The 16611-nt window shown below is 37.9% G+C and overlaps 1 protein-coding gene across 1 annotated transcript in view; it reads right to left on the bottom strand.

Annotated features, from left to right (window-relative positions):
* The window catches only part of MROH2B (maestro heat like repeat family member 2B), a 107821-nt gene extending 96047 nt beyond the window's left edge, over positions 1 to 11774 (bottom strand). The window contains exons 1-5 of the mRNA XM_053598847.1: positions 11747 to 11774; positions 10596 to 10657; positions 8152 to 8262; positions 6210 to 6369; positions 5408 to 5506 (exon numbers count right to left, since the gene is read on the bottom strand). Coding sequence (XP_053454822.1) covers positions 5408 to 5506; positions 6210 to 6369; positions 8152 to 8262; positions 10596 to 10657; positions 11747 to 11774 — 460 coding nt within the window. The remainder of the gene's footprint in view (positions 1 to 5407; positions 5507 to 6209; positions 6370 to 8151; positions 8263 to 10595; positions 10658 to 11746) is intronic.
* Positions 11775 to 16611: the final 4837 nt, after the last annotated feature.

The following is a 16611-nucleotide window of genomic DNA, read 5'->3' as shown; positions in this document are numbered from 1 at the left end:
CTGGTAACATGAATAACCAGTATAGATCAACCCCCCGAAGGAAAGATAAGGCAGATGTAACTGAAGATCCCATTCATAAATAGCTGGCCAAGATGTCAGAAATCGAATTCAGAATTTGGATTGCAAACAAGACTAATAGAAGGGAGGAAAACTTGGAATTAGAAATTCAAGCAGCAATTGAAAAGTCGGAATTAGAAATTCGAGGAGAAATTCAAAAGTTGTCTCAAGAATTTAATGAATTTAAAGACAAAACCACCAAATATTTTGACACACTGAAGCAAGAATTTGCAGCCCTCAAAGATCTTAAAAATACAGTAGAATCCCTCAGTAACAGAGTGGAGCAAGCACAAGAAAGGATTTCTGACACTGAAGACAAAGCTTTGAATGCTCCCAAACTCTCAAAGAGGAAGAAAAATGGAGAGCAAAAACAGATCATTCTCTCAGAGATTTCTGTGATAATTCAAAGAAGGCTAATATCCACCTCATTGGAATCCCTGAAAGTGATGAAGTGGCCTTGCAAGGCACAGAGGCCCTTCTCCATGAAATTATGTAAGAGAATTTTCCAGACATGGCTAGAGATTCTGAAATTCAGATAGCAGACAGTTTCAGAACACCAGCACAACTCAATCTGAATAAGACATCCCCCATGCATATCATAATTAACTTCACTAAAGTTAATATGAAGGAGAAAATTCTGAAAGCAGCCAGACGTAAGAAATCCATTACGTACAATGGGAAGACTATTAGAATGACTGCAGATCTCTCTGCTGAAACTTTTCAAGACAGAAGAGGGTGGTCATTGACTTTTAATCTCCTATAGCAAAATAACTTTCAACCCCGGATCCTGTATCCAGGTAAACCGAGTTTCATTTATGATGGAGAAATTAAACACTTTAATGACATTCATATGTTGAAGAAATTTGCCAAAACCAAATCAGCTCTTCAGGATATTCTCAGACCTATTCTCCATAATGACCAGCCCAATCCTCTATCACAAAAGTAAACTCACTCAGAAACTTTTGATCAAACTCCAACTTCCACAGTGGTGAAAGGATTAAAAATGTCCACTGGACTTTCAAAAAACTCGATACCCAAAATTTTTCCAGACTTATCAATATTTTCCATTAATGTGAACGGCTTAAACTGTCCTCTAAAGAGGCACAGGTTAGCTGACTGGATACAAAATCTCATGCCAGATATTTGTTGCATACAAGAGTCACATCTTACCTTAAAAGATAAATATAGACTCAGGGTGAAAGGATGGTCGTCCGTATTTCAGGCAAATGGTAATCAGAAAAAAGTAGGTGTTGCAATTCTATTTGCAGACACAATAGGCTTTAAATCAACAAAAGTAAGGAAGGATAAGAATGGTCACTTCATATTTGTTAAGGGTAATATTCAATATGATGAGATTTTAATTATTAATACTTATGTACCCAATCAGAATGCACCTCAATTTATAAGAGAAACTCTAAGACACATGAGCAACTTGATTTCCTCCAGCTCCATAATAGTCAGAGATTTCAATACTCCTTTGGCAGTGTTGGATCCATCCTCCAATAAGAAGCTGAGCAAAGAAATTTTAGATTTAAACCGAACCATCCAACATTTGGATTTAGCAGAACATTTCATTTTACAGAACATTTCATCCCAAGAAAACTGAATATACATACTTCTCATCAGCCCACGGAACTTACTCCAAAATTGATCACATCTTAGGTCACAAGTCTAACCTCAGTAAATTTAAAGGAATAGAAATTATTCCTTGCATCTTCTCAGACCACCATGGAATAAAAGTTGAACTCAGTAACAACAGGAATCTGCATACTCATGCAAAAACATGGAAGTTAAATAACCTTATGCTGAATGATAGCTGGGTCAGAGATGAGATTAAGAAGTAAATTGCCAAATTTTTGGAACAAAATGACAATGAAGACATGAATCATCAGAACCTCTGGGATACCACAAAGGCAGTTGTAAGAGGGAAATTTATAGCATTGCAAGCTTTCCTCAAGAGAATGGAAAGAGAGGAAGTCAACAACTTAATGGGACATCTCAAGCAACTCCAAAGAGGAGTTGGAAGAACATTCCAACTCCAAACCCAGTAGAAGAAAAGAAATAACCAAAATTAGAGCAGAATTAAATGAAATTGGAAACAAAAGAATTATACAATGTATCAATAAATCCAAAAGTTGCTTTTTTTTAAAAAAGATCAATAAAATAGATAAACCTTTGGCTAACCTAACCAGGAAAAAAAAAACCTAACCAGATTCTGTAATCTCATCAATCAGAAATGTCAAAGACCAAATAACAACAGAGTTCTCAGAAATTCAAAAAATCCTTAATGAATATTACAAGAAACTTTCTTCTCAGAAATGTAAAAATCTGAAGGAAATTTACCAGTACTTGGTAGCACGTCACCTTCCAAGACTTAGCCAGAATCACGTGGAAATGTTGAACAGGCCAATATGAAGTTGTGAAATAGCATCAACCATACAAAATCTCCCTAAAAAGAAAAGCCCGGGACCAGATGGCTTCATGTCAGAATTCTACCAAACCTTTAAAGAGGAACTAGTACCTATATTACTTAACCTATTCCAAAATGTAGAAAAAGAAGGAAGACTACCCAACACGTTCTATGAAGTAAACATCACCCTGATCCCCAAACCAGGAAAAGACCCAACAAGAAAAGAAAATTATAGACCAATATCACTAATGAATATAGATGCAAAAATATTCAACAAGATCCTAACAAACAGAATCCAGCAACACGTCAAACAAATTATACATCATGACCAAGGCTGTTTTATCCCAGGGTCTCAAGGCTGGTTTAATATACATAAATCTACAAGTATAATTCAGCACATAAACAAATTAAAAAACAAAGACCATATGATTCTCTCAATTGATGCAGAAAAAGCTTTTGATAATATTCAGCATCTCTTCATGATCAGAACACTTGAGAAAATTGGTATAGAAGGGACATTTCTTAAACTGATAGAGGCCATCTACAGCAAACCTATAGCCAATATCGTATTGAATGGAGTTAAACTGAAATCATATCCACTCAGATCAGGAACCAGACAAGGCTGTCCATTGTCTCCACTGCTCTTTAACATTGTAATGGAAGTTTTAGCCACCGCAATTAGGGAAGAAAAGGAGATCAAGGGTATCCATATAGGGTCAGAAGAGATCAAACTTTCGCTCTTTGCAGATGATATGATTGTGTACCAGGGATTCTACTACAAAACTCTTAGAAGTGATCAAGGAATATAGCAGCATCTCAGGTTACAAAATCAACATTCATAAATTGGTAGCCTTTGTATATACCAACAATGTCAAGCTGAAAAAACAGTTAAGGACTTTATTCCATTCACAGTAGTGCCAAAGAAGATGAAATATTTGGGAGTTTATCTAACAAAGGACGTGAAAGATCTCTACAAAGAGAACTGTGAAACTCTAAGAAAAGAAATAGTTGAAAATGTTAACAATGGAAAAACATACCATGCTCATGGCTGGGAAGAATGAACATTGTTAAAATGTCCGTACTACCCAAAGCAATATACAATTTTAATGCAATCCCTATTAAAGCTCCACTTAAAAGATACTTAAAAGATATCATACTTTAAAGATCTTGAAAAAATAATACTTCATTTTATATGGAATCAGAAAAAACCTCAAATAGCCAAGACATTACTCAGAAATAAAAACAAAGCAGGAGGAATCATGCTACCAGACCTCAGACTATACTATAAATCGATAGTGATCAAAACAGCATGGTACTGGCACAAAAACAGAGAAGTTGATGTCTGGAACAGAATAGAGAACCAAGAGATGAATCCAGCTGCTTACCATTATTTGATCTTTGACAAGCCAATTAAAACCATTCAGTGGGGAAAAGATTCCCTATTTAACAAATGGTGCTGGGTGAACTGGCTGGCAACCTGTAGAAGATTGAAACTGGACCCACACCTTTCACCATTAACTAAGATAGACTCTCACTGGATTAAATATTTAAAGTTAAGACATGAAACTATAAAAATACTAGAAGAGAGTACAGGGAAAACCCTTGAAGAAATCGGTCTGGGTGAGGATTTTATGAGGAGGACCCCCTGGGCAATTGAAGCAGCTTCAAAAATACACTACTGGGACCTGATCAAACTAAAAAGCTTCTGCACAGCCAAGAACACACTAAGTAAAGCAAGAAGACAGCCCTCAGAATGGGAGATAATATTTGCAGGTTATGTCTCTGACAAAGGTTTAATAACCAGAATCCACAGAGAATTCAAACGTATAAGCAAGAAAAGAACAAGTGATCCCACTGCAGACTGGGCAAGGGACTTGAAGAGAAACTTCTCTGAAGAAGACAGGTGCATGGCCTACAAACATATGAAAAAATGCTCATTATCTTAATCATCAGAGAAATGCAAATCAAAACTACTTTGAGATATCATCTAACTCCAGTAAAATTAGCCCATATCACAAAATCTTAAGACCAGAGATGTTGGCGTGGATGTGGAGAAAAGGGAACACTTCTACACTGTTAATGCAAATTAATACATTCCTTTTGGAAAGATGTTTGGAGAACACTTAGAGATCTAAAAATAGACCTGCCATTCAATCCTATAATTCCTCTACTAGGTATATACCCAGAAGACCAAAAATCACATTATAACAAAGATATTTGTACAAGAATGTTTATTGTAGCCCAATTCATAATTGCTAAGTCATAGAAAAAGCCCAAGTGCCCATCAATCCACGAATGGATTACTAAATTGTGGTATATGTACACCATGGAATATTATGCAGCCTTAAAGAAAGATGGAGACTTTACCTCTTTCATGTTTACATGGATGGAGATGGAACATATTCTTCTTAGTAAAGTATCTCAAGAATGGAAGAAAAAGTATCCAATGTACTCAGCCCTACTATGAAACTAATTTATGGCTTTCACATGAAAGCTATAACCCAGTTATAGCCTAAGAATATGGGGAAGCGGGAGAGGGAGGGGAGGGAGAGGGGAGGATGTGCGGAGGGAGGGTGATTGGTGGGATTACACCTGCGGTGCACCTTACACGGGTACATGTGAAACTTAGTAAATGTAGAATAAATGTCTTAACATGATAACAAAGAAAATGCCAGGAAGAGTATTTAAACCAGTGTGATGAAAATGTGTCAAATGGTCTATAAAACCAGTGTATGGTGCCCCATAATCGTATTACACAGCTATGATTTAATAATTGAAAATAAAAAGACTTTCCACATGGCAGGCACTCAATAATTGTTAGCCACTACTATTAGACAGGATGATACTGTAGTTAAGTTGAAAAGAAGACTTTTCCTCAATTTACAAGACTAGTAGTCTGCAGTGTAGTCTTAAGTAAAGAGGAAATCACAGGGTACCCACCAATGCAGAAAGTCCCCTTCATGTTCTCGTCCTCGGCCAGCCTGAGCATGGTCTGCATGGTGAGCAGGTTCATCATCATGAAGGGGATGCTCTGGGACACTGCAGTGGGGGTGACAGAAGAGAGGCATTGTCTATCTCTGTACACTGGGGGTTCTGTGTCTCCTCTCACAAGAACAAGGACCCTTTCAGGACTCCATTGAGGAGGGGGATGATGTCCAATAGGAAGGTATTCCTACTATTCCCCCTCATTCCTTCCCACCTCATGCCAGGCTGTAGTGAGAGAATCAATCAATGAGTGGTGGGTTGTAGGCCCTAGAAACTGTATAACCACCTGCAGCTGTTTTTCAGTAACAATTGCTTATTTGGATAATTATTTTGTTAATGCTCGTCTGTCTTACCAGACCTTCCCTGTATACTCAAGGCACATATAACACATGTACCAGGTGCTCACCAAATGTTTGTTAAATAAAGTAGTTTAAGAAGAAACAGTAGGAAACAATCTAGGTGTTCAGTGGTTTGAAGAATATAGCTTATGGAAAACGTGCTTCTGCAAATGTAAAGCCAAACGGTAGGGCAAGGTGAGGATGACAGAGAATCCAGTCAAATTCAGAGCAGTCTGGACTAATGGCTGGTCAGCGGGCTCATCTATCCTTATAAAGAGCTGCCCACATTCCCTTATCAATATTTTTTAGTGCAGCAGAAGGTAGAGATACTCTCTTTTTTTTACCATTTGCTCCCCTTTAGGTTTTAGACAATTAGGGTCCTTTTCCTGAGGAAAATATGGACAGTGTTGCTGCCATACCATAGCTGGTTGCCAATTCAGCCAGGGCAAGCACAACAAATTCATTTGGTAGCTCTAGGATCCTGAAGTTACTCTGTACTTCATACATCACAGAGTTGAAATCATGTGCAGCAAGAGACACCAAAACCTCACCAGCTAGCATTCTGATTTCTCTGGGAATCTGAGGAAGAAAGGAAAAATCATAATTACAAGAGGAAGAGCAAAGTGAGTTTACAGACAAGAATGAGTCTACATAATTTTTATTAAGTTCCTCTAGCTTCAGGGTACAGAGAGAACAGTATGTTTCAACACTGCAGCTGTTGGTGGCACCTGTGGCTCAAAGGAGTAGGTCACCAGCCTCATATACCAGAAGTGGCAGGTTCAAACCTGGCCTCGCCAGAAACTGTAAAAAAAAAAAAAAGACAAAAACTACAGCTGTTAGTAGTTGGGAAAGCAGAAGGAATTGGAGTGCACTTAAAAAATTAGTTTTGATAGGGTTCTTATGAATTTGGGGTCGATAGATGTTTTCTTGCTAATTGATCAGGTACCAGGAACATAGGATTTATATGTTATGTTTATGTGATCTAAGTACTATGATTAAAAGATAGAAGCGAATGGTGAAAGGAGACGGAATTAGAGTTGAAAGGTTTGCTTTGGGTATTATCCTGGTAATTATCTTAGATATTGGAGCTATTGGAAAGGATTTCTGCTTTTGGTGATGGTGAACTAAGTAAATTTGATCAACACACTGCTGAGGAAAATAAAAAGACCTGGACAAGATATTAAAAAAACACCAACATATTCATAAGACATTAGGAAGCTCACGATATAGAGTAGAATGAGTTACTGAGTTGAGAATCTGGAAAAGACTGGGAATCCAGAGAGATAAGCCCAGCATTAGAAGCTACTTTGCAGCATTCTGGGGCAGTAGTCAGAGTTTGGGGCCAACCAATGGTGAGAGCTTGGTCATTCCACTGGCTGTCTTTTGGTCCAAGACCCCAAAGGGCTGGATTTAGACAAAATGTTAAATCAGTCCTTGCATGAACTGTATGAGTCTAACTTTGGGGCCCAAAAATGGCCCAGAAATTTCAAGCCATAAAAGTAATTATAGATTGCTAGTCCCCTTGGCAGTAGCAAGTAAAAATTATTCTTGAAAGAAAATAGCATCATCCTAGAGTTAAAAGTATTTCTACAAATAATTTTTATTGGGCCATACATAGTGGCTCGTGGCTGTAATCCTAGCACCTTGGGAGGCTGTGGTCAGAGGATCACTTGAGGTTAGGAAATTAAGATTAGCCTGAGCAATAGAGAGACCCTGTCCCTACCAAAAATACGAAAATTAGCTAGGCATGTTACACTGTTTAGTAAAGATATTATACATTGCTTTCTTTAACTGTGTTCTTCATTTGAGCTGCGTCTGATTCCTTTGTTTTTGCAACTCAAGTTTCCAGTCCCTGCAAGCCCCAGCTACTAAGGAGGCTGAGGCAGGAATATTGCTTGAGCCTAGGAGGTTACAGTGAAATACGATGGTGCCACTACACTCTAGCCACCACAAAAATTATATATGTAATTTCTATTTTGCTATAATGTTTATCAGACAACCTAATGAAAATAAAGTCAAATGGAAACCTAGAAGGCTAGGTTCTAGTTACTTGTTCTGTCAATAGATAGCTGTGTTACCTTGAAAGAAACCTCTCCAAACATCAACTTCCTCACCTAACAGGAGGTCTGATAATATTAGCTCTAAAGTGATTTTTAGCTTTGCCTCCGTCTCCTCATCTGTGAAGCATACGTAGCAGGTACTTCAATTCTATCCAAGTTACCAGGAAGAACAAATAAATGTTATTTACCATCCTGGAAGCAATGTAGAAACAGCTCATAGACATTCATATGGGTGCAGTTGGGTCACTTAAAGATCCTGTTGCTGCCTTGATTCTGAGCCGCTACCAAGGGCCACACTTACCGTGTCGTCTCTCATGTCCTTAGACGCATAATAAATCAACCGCTGGACAATTGCATCATCCAAAATGTCAGAATTCTGAATAATAGAAGTGAGATGACTGTAGATGTCTTCCTGGGAATACACAAGGGTATACACAGAAGCTTGAGTTGCAAAAGCAAAGGAATCAGATGAAGCTCGAATGAAGAACACAGTTAAACAATGTACAATATCTTTACTACACAGTGAATTTTATATGTCTTAATTGAGGCTTCCTGAACGTAATATGCTAGAAGTCAAACGCTTACAAGGAGATAAAAATTCACTCTGAAAACTATTTTGACTACATTTCACAGGCAGGGCAGGCTGCCCAGCACATCAAAGTCCCTTGAAAATCACCAATATAGGGCACTCAGGGGAACGGAACTACCTGTCACCCTAATTGCTGCCCTTTCTACCAAGGAGTGAGAATCAATCTTACTAGGCAACACATTGTAATTCCTCAAGAGGCTACTAAGCTATGAAACTGGGTCCTTAGGGAGATTTGGTGGCCTTTGTTTTACTCATGCTTCTGTGGAGAGATGATTGTGGACAACATTTTGGATATAGCTGCAGTCTCCAGGAATTATGAGGTGTGATCAGATGCTGTGTTTGATGGTTCTTCTAAATCTCTTAGGTGGCTACATGTCCTCTGGAAGATGCAAGAGAGCCTGGTGTTCTGAAAAGCCCAGCAGCCTCACATGTACCTCCAGGTACTGTACCCATGTTTAAGGTGTGAAATATTAACAACTTCTTTTGTCTTACTTCTCAGGGATGGTGGTTGGAAAATTTGAGACTGAGGTATGGTTTGTCTTTGCTTTCTTTCCTGTAGGTAATTTCACAGCCTGTTTAGCCATCTCTGCGAGTCTCTCTGGCTCTGTGTTTTCTCTGCTTTCTGTAGGCTTTGCTCTATTGGGAAGGCTAATGTTTATAGACCCCTTCCTATATTCCTGAAATTCCAGCACGCTCTTCATCTGGAGTGTTTCATTAATGCTGACAACAAGCCCCTGTTAGGAACCAGTAATACACTCACTTTGCAGATGAGGACATTAAGCACAGAGATCTTAATGTGGTTACTGTTACATGGTGATGCTACACTTTGAACCCAACGGTCTGACGTTTACGTGGCCCGTCAACCCCTTGGGTTTGTTAGCTATTACTATTCTCTAACTTGACCCCCCCATAAAAATAATTTGCAAGTACCTGTCAAAAGTTCATGTTCTCTGGTCTCTTCCCTGGAAAGTTTTCTTCAGTATTTCTGGGATCTAGCGATCATTCCCTACGTAATTCTCAATTTTGAGAAATAGCACTTGATGGGAAAGTTAATTCCTACTAAGAGGGTGATGAAATGTTTTTCAGCCATGCCTAAATGTAAGGATCATCTCCATGAGCTTAAATGCCCAGATTATTCATAGAATGATCCAAGGAGAATCCCTGGTAGTGGGGGTTGCCTGTTGATATTTTCCCAAAACTCTCCAAGGGATTCCAATATGCAGTCAAGGTTGAGAAGCCACTGAATTAAGAGATAGAGAATGAACCTGTGGCCTCAAGGCCATATGTGACCCTCCAGATCCCCAGGTGTGGCCCCTCAACTGAATATAAACTTTGCAGAACAATACTTCTTTAGAAGGATTTCTTCTGTAAAATTTGGATTCACACTCAAAGATCCAGAAGGCTGCATGTGGCCCCAAGGCCAGAGGTTCCCCATGCCTGGTAGGCACTGCTCTTCACAGGGAGAAACACTGAACAGTGACTAGGAGATGCTTTTTGGAGCCAGATGGGCTTGCATCTTGATATAGTCCCACTGTTCTCAATTGGGCAAGTCATGAGACTTCTCTGTGCTTCGTCTTTTCTCAGCTGTCAAATGGAAATAGCGATACCTACTTTGTAAAGCTGTTGTGAGGAGCAAATATTATACAATGCACCATTGCTTGGAAAACAGCTAGTGCTCTGTGTCTATAATAGGTAGGCATTCAATGAAGGGTGGTTACTGTTATTTTATAAAACGTTGTTGAAATCTTAAAAGCCTTTATTTCTCAGAGAAATACATTTCTAGTTGTGAAATAGCATTACAGATGAGTAGCGGAGACCCTTTGGGATTTCTGTAGGACCCCTCAAATTAGAAAGGAGGCTGTCATCCACATGGCTGTAAGTCTGACATCCTTCTCTTTCCACATCTGCCTGTATAAAGTTTGAAAGGAAATATTTTTTTGTTATCTTACAGAAGTAGTTGCTATGATTTTTGAAAGGATAAATGTCATTATTTAAATATTAGATATAATGAGTCCTATTACAACTGCATTTTCTGAAAAACCTAATGCCATGTGAGAATCCAGAGAAAAATAAGAGAGTTCAGGCAAAGAACATTGTATATGAAATGTTGCAACATCTGGAATTAAAAAGATGAATAGAAAAGAGATTTGCCCTACCTTGCTAACATTATCTTCCTTGTTCAGCATGCCAAGAGTGAGGTTAATATCTCCAAACACTTCTAAAATGTACAGAAAAATAAGAATTAAAATATGTGCTAAAATGACCACCTATTAATTACTTGGCAGTAGTCATAGAAAATTCATTCATTCATTTATTCCCTTCCTCCTACTCCTCATATCTCTTTCTACTGCGCCTTTAATTGCTATGCACTTTGATGGCAAGTACTATCTTATATTTTATATTCCCAGCATACTTGAAAATAGCTGATGCTTGGTAACTTTTTTCAAAACCTAAATTAAATGCGGAGAAAGTATGAGATGTTTGATTCCTATTTATTTCTCCAATAAAGCTGGCATTGCCCTATATATCTTCTGTAGCAAGGCTCAGCTCTAAGATTCAATGAGCTGAATCCCTTACTCCTGACCTGAGTGTTAGAAGGCAGTGGTGCACTGTTTTTTTTCCACTTATCCTTCCTCAATACCTTGTCTGTTGTTTTTTTTTTCCTGTACCTTCTAAACTTCCATCTACCCTCCTCTGCCTGCCAGGTTCCTCTTTGTGCTCCCCTGTTCATGAGACCTTGTTTTTTGATAATGACCTAAATGTTTTAGGCATGCACTTCCCAGGCAGATATGTTTTTTAGGGGAAAAAAAAAAAAAACACAATCTAGAAAATTGAAAAATTTAAGTCAAAGAAATTGAGCAATTTCAGGCCACATGGGATGTTGGTAGGAGACACGCTTTTCCCATGAGCCTACAAGTAAAACAACACACCTCATTAGTTTAGTGCAGCCTTTTTGGCAAAGCAGAACAGAAGCCATACATGGAAACTGGGGGAAAACATTTCCAAAGGACTCCTTTAATATTTGAAATTAAACAACAAATTGCCTTTCTTTGTTATGTGGCCACTTTCCCCCCAGGTAGGCTATACATTTTTTAAAGAAGATAAAGAACAGGCCTCCAGCCTGTCATTGGTCCATCACAATCAATATGAGTGTATTATTTTGAAATAAAGTACAGAGAGAAATGATCCTACTTGGAAGTGTGCAGACTTCCTGCAATGACACACCATTGCCCAGCCCCTGTAAATGTGTGACAGGCACAAAACACACAGCAGAAGCCCTGACTCTGCAGTGCCTAATGACACTTACCTGTTGATTCCTCCGTGCCACGAGCCATGTCTCGGCTGTTTCAGGCTCTCTAAAAGCTAGCACCTAAGTATCAGAAATAGTAAGGCGAAAAAAAAAATCAAAGAAGCAGGTTGGCAACTTTCTCCTATAAGGCTCACATAAGGTTCTCTAAATGAAAATCCCTCCTCCACTTGATTGGTACAATGATCTGGAGCTTCCAGCAATGGGTATGCTGTTTCGGATGGTGCTGTGTTCTACCACTCTGACATAGTCTTGCTTCTCATCTCCTGCTGACCAAAAAAATGGCTGCATCTCACCAGATATTGTCCTTTTGGTGGAGGCCAGAATATTTGAGAAGGAAGAAATTAGAGACTGGGATTCAAACCATTGTTGTAGACCAAAGGAGTTTCTCTCTCTAAACTTGGGTCCATTGATCACAAATTTGAGAATGGTTTTCCTTGGTCACTTCACTGGCCTGGTGTTGGGAAAGCCTTTATGGTGATCCTGCTGATTGTTGTACTTGGTGAAATTCAGTCACACAAACGGGGCATGCTCAGTGGGCCGGAATGCCCATGGGGCAGTTGAATGGAATGTCCAACTGACAGCAGCAAAGCAAAGCTATCTTTGCCACCCTCAGTGATGTGGGCAGGATCTTAGCTTCACTCCACACTCAAATTTTCCTCTGACTCCATCCTTGCTGTAGGGATTCATCCTATATAGTAGTAGTTCTATTTCTTGATTATAGGATTATAAGAGTTTTCATCAAGTTGAAATAATTAGTTTAAACAATATTTATTGGCTTGATTTAATCATTTTGCAATGTATACAGATACAAACAATACATTTTATGCCTAAATATATGTAATTTTATACTTTAATAAGCTTGTGAAAAGTTCCATGTCTGCCCCATAAAAATAAATAAAAAAAAATATTTTACTCTGTTAAATTTAGTCTTCATTGTTTGGGCTTATCATGCTAGTCTATTTTGATTGTTTTGTCCTCTTAACTTATTGATTATACCTCTAACTTTCAAAAAAGTTTAAATTATTATACCTTAAATGAGGTAGTTAAAATAAAACCACATTGTTATTACACTTTTTTTTTTTTTGTAGTTTTTGGCTAGGGCTGGGTTTGAACCTGCCACCTTCGGCATATGGGGCTGACGCCCTACTCCTTTGAGCCACAGGTGCCACCTATGACACTCTTAATGAGTCTAAGAGTTTTATTAATGAAGGATTTTCAGAGGGCTTCAGAGGGACGTTCCGAGGCGGAGCCTTCACATCTTTTCCAAGAGTTCATTAATGATATACTCAAGTTTAACCCTCCTTAAATTTTTTTTTTTGGCATCAAATTATAGTTTTCAGCATTGATTTTCCTTCTCTTTTTGACAATTGGGACATTTCTTTCTTTGTAGTGTTTATTTGTTTTGCATCTCTATCTCAAGAATTTCTTCAGTGTTAAGAATGGTTTCAAGATTGTAGCCGCAATTTCTGTGCACTAAAATGTAATTTGACTCCAATTAAAGCTTTGATTTCCATTATTAACATGGCTAGATGCTTGCATACTACTGTCACCTACCTTGCTTAATTTTGTTTCTTTTAACTTTTCCTTTATAAAAGTAACTTTCATTCTTGGAGAGATTGGAGATGTTTATGGTTGAGTCATTCTGCTTTATCCATCTTATCTTTGTTGACAGACCTCCCCAGCATCGACGCCTTCTTTATCTAAGTCTTTCCTTCATGCACAGCCCTCAGAATCCAGTTCTTTCATGCCTGCATGCCTCATAGCCTTCTAAGCTTTGAACACCCCTTTGCAATTCTCAGGGTCTCGTGTCTTTGTTTTGTATTTGCTTTTGATTACATGAACTCTATGAAATTTCCAGGCCTTGCAGTTCTCAAAAAAGACAAGAAATATCCTGCTGGGGTCAGAATTTAAACGTTGTTTCCCTCTTCTATGCCGACTCCTTTCTTCTACATCCCTCATAGAAAATTCATGTAATAAACTTCCACAGAAAGTACTTCCTGAGCACATACCATATCTCAGATACTTTTAGAGCATTTCACTATTTTGATATTTGTTCCTTCAACATTTGAGCATTACTATTCATATTTCACAAAGGAGGAAACCAAGACTCACAGAGGATATGATGAAAGGCAGTTGAAGAGAAAATCGATTAATTTTTACAGCGAGACTTGATCCTTATTGTCTAGATTTGAGTCAAGTGGTTTAATAGATAAAATTTCTCTAAAGCACTTATGTCTACATTTCCCTTTTGAAACAAAACCTAATTTCATACTCTTTGTGCCCCACTCAAGCACAAAAGTAGTTCAGTTAAACTTGACTTTTCTTTACTCAGTCCAAATTTAGCCAGGTTGTAATCCATGCTCTATGGTAGACTGTCCTATTGAGCAAGACCAAATTGGAACAATCTGATGAACGCCTCTCTGTATCTGCCCTCTAGGTTTAGATTTTACAATACTGGATATGTTTGTGTATTGTCAGAGATGCTTTTAGAGACCTAGGTCCAATCTAAAGAAACCACAGTAAGAGTACAAATTTCAGTTATCATCATAGCTGGTTTATATTGAGACTTTGGGGAAGGGTGAAGTCACAAGGACAGAAAGATTTTCAGGACCTTTAACATATCCCATGTCCAGTGTGTTCAGAGAACACTTTGATCCTCATGCCTTTGGCTTATAAAGTGCATATTGTCATCTTCAAAGTGCCTTCACATCCTTTATTTTATTGAAACTCCACAAGGTAAAAGAGCTCAGTCGTTCTTAATTACATTTCATTATACTCTTGAGGAGACCAAAGTTCCCACAGGCCTGGCAACTAGTCCAAGGTCTCCTGACTTTGGGAATAATCCCCTCTTCTAACTTCCTTATTAAAGCCAGCAGGTGCTCTCTGTATGTTAGAACATGGAATTATTGGGAATTATTTTGCTGAGTACTGAGGAGCAGGACAGGAGCAGGGGGCTTCTGCAGGCTTAAAGGCAGAGGTGACAGTTGAGCAAACATCATTGTGGGGCCTATGGGTGTCATGGCAGAGACAGCAGTGCAGAATGGAGGCAACTATCCCAGGATGCAGGGGCTATTGAGTAGGATTTTGTAAGAATAATTGACATAAGACATTGATAATATAAGTGAAAAATATCAGTGCGGACAATGAAAAACACTAGGGATAGAAAGCACAGTTCTCTAAGAAAAAAGAAAAAAACTGGATAATATTAATATAATTCAGAGATGCTACTTCATTTTGCACATTACTGTTTTGTCTGGGAAAAACTGCTCCTTTTTTTTAGATCAGAGTCTTGGCACAGCAATGGCAACTTCCCAGCATCCTCCTTCATTTCTGCCGAGCACTGACTGTTGGAATGCTTTTAATGAAGTCCATTACCATTTTGGCAGCTCAACAAGATTTCCAGGAGAGGAGCAAAGGGCTTAGTTTGGAACAAACACATCTCTGATCTGTTTTCTATTATTCATACAGACTATTCAGCTCTTATTTTGTAGAAAACTAGATTAGAGTAAATATTAATTGCTGAATACCTAGAAACTAGTAAGCTACCTTTTTGGGTGATATAGTCTTTGGGAATCCTTTTGGTCTTTCCCCAACACATAAGATACACAAAGAGAACTTGAGTTCATGCTTAAGTGCAAAAGAAGAAGCTTTTTGTGGTCTCTAAGGGCTCATTTGTCTTCATATCCCCATTGCCTAGATACTACCAGGCACTCTATATCAACTTTAATTGACCTTATTTCCACTTGTAATCATGTTTCTACTTTATGATTACATAATTGATGTCATGAAGACAAGGACCATATGTACTTTGTTATATATTTGCACCCACTGTGCTTAGCCAAATGCTTTGTGCATGTCTGTCCTTCAATAAATAGATAACCACTAACCATGTAATGAATATATACCGTTCACCAGCCTGAGTATATTTGTGAAATTCATGGAATTTTCCTAATACAAATCTTGTGGTAAGCAAGAAAAAGACTAGATAGATTAAATCCTCTGTCCATTTCAGGCAGACTGAAATTATGGGCTGATTTGAAATATTTCTTTAAACATCTTTTTCAATACTCATTTCATGGATGTAAGGGGATAGATGATTTTTATTAAATACGTGTACAAAGAGACAGATTTATTTAAGGATTTATATGCACTGTCCAAGGCAAAATCAATATTTAAAAATTTGTCAAAATGTTTCCTTTTCATTTAAATTTCTTGATGTTTCTGGGAGGGCTTCACTTGTTTCTGTCTGCATGAATTTTACATTTCTGGATTTTTGTGTATCTCAAAACTTTTATAATGACAACATATATAGCCACAAATTTGTAGTCTAAAAAGTCAACTCCAGACATTAAAGAATCAGTAAAAGAGAAGCATACCTTTAGAGTTAGAAAAAGAGAAATAATACGCAAAATGAGCAAGCTATAGTTATAGTCTGTTCATTCTCACATCATCATTCTTTCTCTTAATAAATGAGAGAAAAGTAAATTCTCTGAGGGAAGGTATATATGAAGCTATATAGAAAAAAAGATAAAAACTAGTGAAATTTCCTGTGTCAGTTTTTTGTGAATATATTTATTTATTTAATTATTTTTTATTTTTCTATTAAATCATAACTGTGTACATTGATGCATTTATGGGGTTCAGTGTACTGATTTGATATACAATGTGAAATGCTTGCATTGAACTGATTAACTCATTCATGACCTCACTTATTTGTTGTGGTAAGACAATAATACTCTTTTCTTAATAGTTTTGAAATGTACCATTGTATTATGCACATTAGGTGAAGTCCCCTCAAATACCCTCCTTCCTCCTAGCCTTCCACCTTCCTTCCCCTCTCTCTCCTCTTCTCTCCATTTTTC

This window comes from Nycticebus coucang, chromosome 1 (genome assembly GCF_027406575.1).
Source record: "Nycticebus coucang isolate mNycCou1 chromosome 1, mNycCou1.pri, whole genome shotgun sequence".
In the NCBI taxonomy this organism is placed as follows: Eukaryota; Metazoa; Chordata; class Mammalia; order Primates; family Lorisidae; genus Nycticebus; species Nycticebus coucang.
Note: the sequence above shows the minus strand (reverse complement) of the source record. Positions and strands in the feature narration are given on the sequence as shown.